We start from the raw sequence: 7,500 nt of genomic DNA on the forward strand, positions 1-7,500 counted from the left end.
AAAAAATCTCCAGATTTTAGATCTCCATAGGTTGCATTGGCACCTCTGGTAATACTGGAAAAATGTGAAAAACCATGGTAGTTACAACTAACTTGAATTCAAATACTAAAAGAGTAACGGAAAAACAACGGAAGAGACTGTAAATAATAAACTGAAATCTGATGTTTCCTCGCGGGTATTTAGACCGTTATAGGGATCAATTGCCCTGCCTTTTGAAATTAAAAAAAAAAATCCCCTGAATCCCTTGCTTTTTTCTGGTTGAGTCTCTGTTGCGACCTGGGACCAAGGTATACCGGTCTGAACCAAGGCTTGGTGTCTCAATTTTTAGCTCGGTTACTAAGCTTTCGGGGAAAACAACATTTTAGTAATAATTTTCTTTCAATAACACTGACGCAAATTTGCCAATTGATGGGCATCCATGGCCAAAGACTCCATGTTTGCTCGGGGATCTTTTTCATCGGAAGACTCCTCCACGTTATGTGCGGTTGATCTCGGTTTAGGATTTGGTCTAAAACCCGGTGGACTCCCCAAGTCGGACAATCAAGATTCGAGAAGTGCGGATCTTGAGTCGTTCAGTTTTCTCGAAGATCTACCCTTACCTATAATTGAACAGATAGAATCCCTTCAGGATGCTGGAGTCTATAAAGGAAGCCGCAAGGCCTCAACATGGAAAGATAGCTTTGAACAACGCGTTGAACAGTTTAAGGAAAAGGCTGGCTTCTCCCGGATTTCCACGTTTAGTTTACCCAAGAGGAGTTTTTCCTTGAAGATACGGAATAAGAACAGTAGTGAAAATACAACCCAAAAGGAAGACAAGGATAGTAAAGGCAACGGTAGTGGAATGAGAAGAATGAACTCTGTCAGAGGTAATTTTACACGTACAAGTACTGATTTTGTGGGACGGCACTTTCACTTATTAAAATTAATACGCCGCCGGTCAGTTTGTGTACGTTTACCCACAGGCTCCCCAAGCTCAGTGTGAGCATGGCCGACAAAAATATAAGGATTTGTATGGGAATCCCGATAAAAAGCTTATGAAGATAATTATGAAAAAAAATCTCAATTAAAAAGCCTAACCTTCAGCTTATTGTCATTGTGGGTAGCTTTCTTCATGTGCGTTTATTTTCCAGATTCGATGTGATATGAAGTGAGCCATTTTTCAATTTCTGGGTTATCAATGGTTATAATTAAGTCCCAAGGCTGGAGAGTAAATTCTCAGGAGCCACCAATTTGAGTCAAATATTCCTAGATAAAATGTTCCCAGGGTCAATAATTCCAAATCAGGGGTGCCTGTGATCAGAGTCGGAGAGTCTAACTTGGGTGTGCTATTGCTGGTTTTCACTCACGTGACCAACAGCCATGTTTTTCAACGAAAACAAAAGGAAGCGTTTGCATAATAATAGAGTTAAATTCCCGGAGGATTGGGTCGGGGCACCAACATGGCCGCCTTTTCTTTGTTTAGGGGCACCAACATGGCGGTCGTGACGTCATGTGAAAACCAAGAATTGGATCTGTTACTTTTTAAAATAGTCAACTCAGTTAAGACTACTCTTGGGGTTGGATTCTCTACAAGAACAGATTTTCAGAATTTTCACAGGTGTAGTGCATCATCCGCCGCCAGGAATTACACGGCGTAATTTAGCCTATGTGTAGCCGTACCTTTCCCCTGAGGTCAAAAAAGTGGAGAGAACATCTACAAAAAGCTGGCCCAAATCAGGTTCCTTGGCATCATGCCTTAAAGCAAGAAAATTGATAATGGTTTATCATTGGTCACTTTAATACCTTAGGCAATTCTTTTCAATCTCTCAAAAACGCGGTATGCACTTACAAAGGTACATTGACTTGCAAATGAGTTCCAAATAACAGAAATTCATGTATATCTAAAACAATCGAAAGTCAAAGAAATACCAACTGAAGCCTTTGTTCACACCAATTTTAGCGGAAATATCAATTATTTCCAGATATTGCATAAATTACTGACATTACAGAACATGATTTGGGCCAGCTTTTTGTAGAGGTTCCCTCCTCCCATTCTTCTTTTATGGGGAGGGTATGGCTACACATAGGCTACAGTACGTAATTTGGCCATGTTGCTCTTACTTGGTTGGGCTAGGTGTCAAAGCGAGCAGTCTGTTTGGGTTATCACTTTATACCATTTTACATGTACATGTAGAGTACATGTGTAGATTGCTTGTTCTAATGTGTCATTGGTGAAAACCAACCCTTAGTCCTCTTGTTACATGTACAATGTACTAACTGGTCCTCTTAAGCTGTAACACTCAAAAGACAGATTGTCAAACAAATATTGATCAACATCACATATCGTTAATAATGTGCCAACAAGAGGAAGTTATCAGCCCTCACAAGAAAGGGTTTCTATGTACAGTGTATCAGTGGTTGTGCATTTTATTGGCAAGAAGATTGTTTGTAAACAAATGCTGTCTCTTCCCTACAGTCTTTCAATTTGTTGGTGCACTGAAAAGAACAACTTCTGGCCCTTCTTGTAACTACAGTTCCCAGTTAATATATTTTTTTCAAATTTATTTGGAAAAGATCTTGGCAAAGAGGCTGAAAGGCTATGATTTCAGGATTATATTGTTTGGATCTGAAGCCAGAGAAGGTTATACATGTACATGTACATAGTCCTGTGCACAACAAACAAAATGGATAGCTTTTAGAATAATTATTATTATTAAAATAATTTTTTTTATGGTGACATTGTTTTTGTTATTTATTTGGCTGCAATTTTATTGGCTGCAATGACTCTTGTATATGTGTACACTGTGTACATGTAGGGGTGACTGTGTAGAGCATAAACCGAGTCGTTCTTTCTTACATTGTAATACTATTAAAATGTGAGAAAGAACGACTCGGTTTATGCTCTACACAGTCACTCCTACATGTACAAACACATATACAAGAGTCATTGCAGCCAATCAAATAAATAACAAAAACAATGTCGCCATAAAAAAATTATTATAATAATAATATTCCAAAAGCTTCCATTTTGATGTGGTCAGTACTACAAATGTATGTACATGTACATGTATAACCTTCTCTGGCTTCAGTGCCAATTGGTAGCTATACTGTATTAAATACAGTGTAGCTACCAATTGACAAGTGTACATGTATCGTCACCTTTTAGTCCTCTCACCTGGTGTGGGCATTTTGGACCTCAAAGTCATCATTGCCATTATCAAGAAGGAAGCTTCCTTCTTCTTTAATCATTAATTTGTTAAATTATTGATAAGCATCTGGTGCCCTCAGAGGAAGTAATTTTAGAAAACAAAATTGGTTACTTGTCATCTGGGATTATAAAAATCAATAAAATTATTATCATGATTAAAGTTACTAACAGTACCTGAGGAAAAAGAGAATCACTTTGGAAGGTGCAAAAATAATGTTAGTATTGTTCCACTATTTGTACCCTAGCTTTTGAGTTTAGACTCTTGATGTCAAGAACGGTATACATGTATGATGTTTTGCATGTTTTTTTTTGTGTTGTTGATAAAGAAAAATCTCTTGTTGAAGACAGTGAGTATCAGTCCCTTCAAAAGAAGTTGTTGAAGGCAAAGCAGGTGAGCTACAATCTATCATGGTTTAATGGCCAGTGTCGTCAAATTCTGACTTGTTGTTTATTCAAGTGGTTGACCAATGTTAAAATATGACTCGGCATGTTTTTATTTTATTTTGTGAAGTACTTTATGTTAGTAATTTTGGTACATGTATCATTGCGTACATGTACAGTATATTTAAATTTCTTAATATATAGATACTGATGAAATACCACCTGGATTTCTCCTTTTATTAAAAAATCATGTTCACCTGCGAACTTGCAAAACACCTTCGTGAAAACCCATCACATTTTTTCACTTGGCGCGTTCTCTCTTCAGCACAAACATTCCATAAACATAGGATCATTGAGGGGCTAATGATCCAACAATTCTGCCCCAGTCTGAACGAACAAGTTGTTCCTTATGTTTCCAAACTTTTCCCAATGGGAATTACAGATATATATTAAAATAATATGCTATTTACAAGGTAATTTTTGTAAAATTAAAATGTTAAAAAACCAAACGTTTTCGGCTGTTTGCCATCATCGGGGTTAAAAATGACGGTCCGCACGCATCCATGCATATATGCATGGCATGTTTTAACCCTGATGATGGCAAACAGCCAAAAACATTTGGTTTTGTAACATTTTAATTTTACAAACATTACCTTGTAAATAGCATATTTTTATACCCATTAGTAAGCGAACATTATGGACAAGATAATTCACATTAACATTTTTATTGCAATATTTTACATTGTACATTATCATGATTTGTTTTTCATAACTTTCATATCTTGTTTCATGTTACACAACATGGGTGTTTTAGCAGTTGGTGACCTATTTTTCATTATTTCAAAAATGGATAAAACAAGTTGTTTTAAATCTAGACATTTCATCAATATCTATATTATAAACAGAACATTACATGGCGGCTTGAAGATATGAATTTTATCTTCGAGTGCTGAAAGTACAGTATCTCTCACGAGTGAGCAAAGTTTGATTTGAATCCAGGTAAGGATCAGTACTGTAACAATGTATTTTGACACCATGCATTACAGGCCTCTTGCATGTTCCATATACATGTAGTTAACTACATGTACACGTGCATGGCTCACAGGTGAGCTTAAGTAGTAAGTTACATGTAGATCAACAGAAGAGAAGGTAAGTGGCTTTGTGCAGTCTTAACTCATTGACTCCTGGGGGTTCCCCATTGATGAGTAAAATCATCTGGCATTAGACAGAGTAAAATACTAAGTATGGCCAGTTTTAAGGCCAGTTCAGGTTTGAAAGGAGTACATGTACATTTAATTATTTTATAGTGCGTTACTGTAATGTGGTGTGTTATAATGTACTTACAATTATTACAGTTAATTATCGTGGTGTTGGTAAAACTTACAATATTAATTGTGACGCTTTGTGGCTCAGTAAACAGTAACACCCCTTGTCTTTACCTCCACTTTGGTGAATGATAATAATAATTATTGTTACAGTAATGTTAAAAAATAGTATAGATCTATTGCCTTTGTTGGATACTCAGGTATGGGCTGGTTATATGGGCTGGTGCCAGGCCAACCTTAGCTTGCCCTAGATGTACAGTACCCACAACCCCATCATGAGCCCTGCCTACAGACCCAGCTCCATTCAAGCACCTTTCACAGTGAATCAATGTGAACAAACAAATTAATTAATTAATAAAGAAAGAAAGAAAGAAAGAAAGAAAACTGAACAGTCTGAGAGAAAAAATAATAAGTTAAACAAAGCATTAATGAAAGGGGGAGCGGAGGACGGGGCAACTCTCAGAAAATGAATTCATTACAGCATGCCGTGTACATGTATGCTGCTGGGTGAAACTACTGTGCAAACACTTGCTCACACTTGTGCAGATGCCATGCTATTAAAATAAATCTGCCATGCCAAACAGCTGAACAAGTTTCCTCCAGGTTGTTAATTAAGTTATCATATATTTAAGATTTTGCTCTGTCTTTATTTAAGGAGATTGAAAATTTAACCTTGGATTTGGAAGCTTGTCAGCAGCAACTTCAAAGTAAATACGGTGCTGTGAAGATTTTACAGAAGTTGTCTCGCCTAGAGCAAGCACGCCAGAAACAGTATTCCAGGAAAGCATTAGAAGCCAGCAAGAGACTGCAGCAAGTGAGTATTTTCACAGAAGAGTAATGTCCATTATCTGATACATGTACCTACTTCAAAATCTTTGAATTTTGTTAACTATTTTAATGCCTTGAAATATTTGTGGGTAAACAAATACATGATGTAATGTTGTTAATGGGGACACTCCTTAGGTGGCCCCCGCTGAAGAGTAAAATCTATTGAGTGGTAAAGAACTTACAAGATCCTCGAGAGTCGGTGAGGCTCTTGAGACTTGTGAGGCTCTTGCAAAAGATCCTGGTCATACATGTAATACAATAATTAATTTATAAGTTCAGAGAGGAGCTAGGTTTCATTGTGACAGTTTGAATAATAATTTATCCTAAGCTTATGAGTGGTGACCTTGGTGGTAATTTTGTTTTGAACAATGTGAAAAAGTGTAAAACTATGACTCGATCTTCATGCACTCTTCCGTTAATAGACTTGCCTTCGAGTCTAAATTACAGCTACAGTGTACTCACTCCTTAAATTATGAGAAAAATGTCCCTGTATGTAAGAAAGTGGGGATTGATTGCCTTCAAGTTATCAGAATTAACAGGCAATTACTGCTGCAGCACTTTAAAAAATTAATGTGTTCTGATCTAGCTGTAACATTTATAGTGCAATATCTGTACAATGGCCATTTTTAGGAGGTGAACTTACTTCAGTGGGAGCTGGAGCTGAAGCAGAGCTATTTATTGGACAGCGAGCAGACTTGGGCTGAGAGATTCGACAGAGTAGCTACAGAAAATGCGGCACTTATGGTGGCCCTACAGTCGAGATGCGATGAACTGCGAAAAGTGTCTATTGAGAAAATGAGTGAGTGACAAATGAATAGACCATTTTACAGTTGCAGCTAAGTTACCTGGCCTAAGAATGGAAGCAAGGCTACCGGTGACCCTGCTTTGATACAAACCTTTGAGCTTTTCTAATGTTAATGTAGGCTAATTAGAATTACAACAACACAATTTGCATGAGAAAAGCAGTGAGGTTTGTATCAATACACGGTCACCGGCAGCCTCGCAGCCATTCATAGGCTAGGTCACTGAGCAAACAACTGTAAAATGGCCTATTAATGAGCCAAATCTCATCACTGATTTTGCATCTTACATGTGGATTTTGTGGTTTTTATTTCCCCTTTTATAATGGTTGAAAATTTAGCCTTGTCCATATCACTTGGTTTTGAGGATGGGAAGTTAAGTTTGTGGCCATTTAGAAGGAATCTTATTGTTTCAGCATTGATGCGTGAACGAGATGAGTTGGCAGCTGCCTTGGAAGTTCGTGATAGAATCAAATATGATCTCAGCAGCCCCGAAAGAGATGGAATCTTGTCAACGGGAGATCTTATTATTGAGGTATGTAATTTATATCTGACATGTAAAAATACCGAGAATGGGTTGCAGGCAATGAATGATCATCACTGTTTAGAAGGGGGTCAATAGACCCATATCACTCCATGTCCAAACAAAAGATTTTGCTCGTCTAACCTCTAATTCAGTGTGAGGTTAAATGGATAAAGATAATGCAAAGGTAAAGCCTTTATACCTCACAGACTCAAAAATGGCCGCGAAGTGAATTTCAGTGGTTGCAAACGTGTCTCATGTCTGGCGACAGTAAAAACAAACACTGAAAAACCATCGACTGTAATATTGTCCTGCACTCGTCTCTACTGCTGAGATATCAAGTTAACTAGGAGCTAGTCAGTTACAACTCTGTTTTATGTAGCCATCAGCGTTGCAATCGCTCATTGAATTTCATGGCTTTTTATCGCTTTCAAGTCTTTTTCTTTGATGCTTCTT

General features: G+C 37.5%; 1 protein-coding gene across 3 annotated transcripts in view; it reads left to right on the forward strand.

The window, feature by feature from the left end:
- The first annotated feature begins 354 nt into the window (after positions 1-354).
- LOC138006999 (coiled-coil domain-containing protein 125-like) overlaps positions 355-7,500 on the forward strand; it is a 15,593-nt gene continuing 8,447 nt past the window's right edge. For 2 of the 3 annotated variants that reach the window (XM_068853656.1, XM_068853655.1), the window contains exons 1-5: positions 355-866; positions 3,514-3,578; positions 5,549-5,707; positions 6,352-6,520; positions 6,938-7,056. In XM_068853656.1, coding sequence (XP_068709757.1) covers positions 419-866; positions 3,514-3,578; positions 5,549-5,707; positions 6,352-6,520; positions 6,938-7,056 — 960 coding nt within the window. In that variant the 5' untranslated portion in view covers positions 355-418. The remainder of the gene's footprint in view (positions 867-3,513; positions 3,579-5,548; positions 5,708-6,351; positions 6,521-6,937; positions 7,057-7,500) is intronic. The other variant, XM_068853657.1, reaches the window with a different exon arrangement.

Source organism: Montipora foliosa, chromosome 6 (genome assembly GCF_036669935.1).
Source record: "Montipora foliosa isolate CH-2021 chromosome 6, ASM3666993v2, whole genome shotgun sequence".
Taxonomy (NCBI): Eukaryota; Metazoa; Cnidaria; class Anthozoa; order Scleractinia; family Acroporidae; genus Montipora; species Montipora foliosa.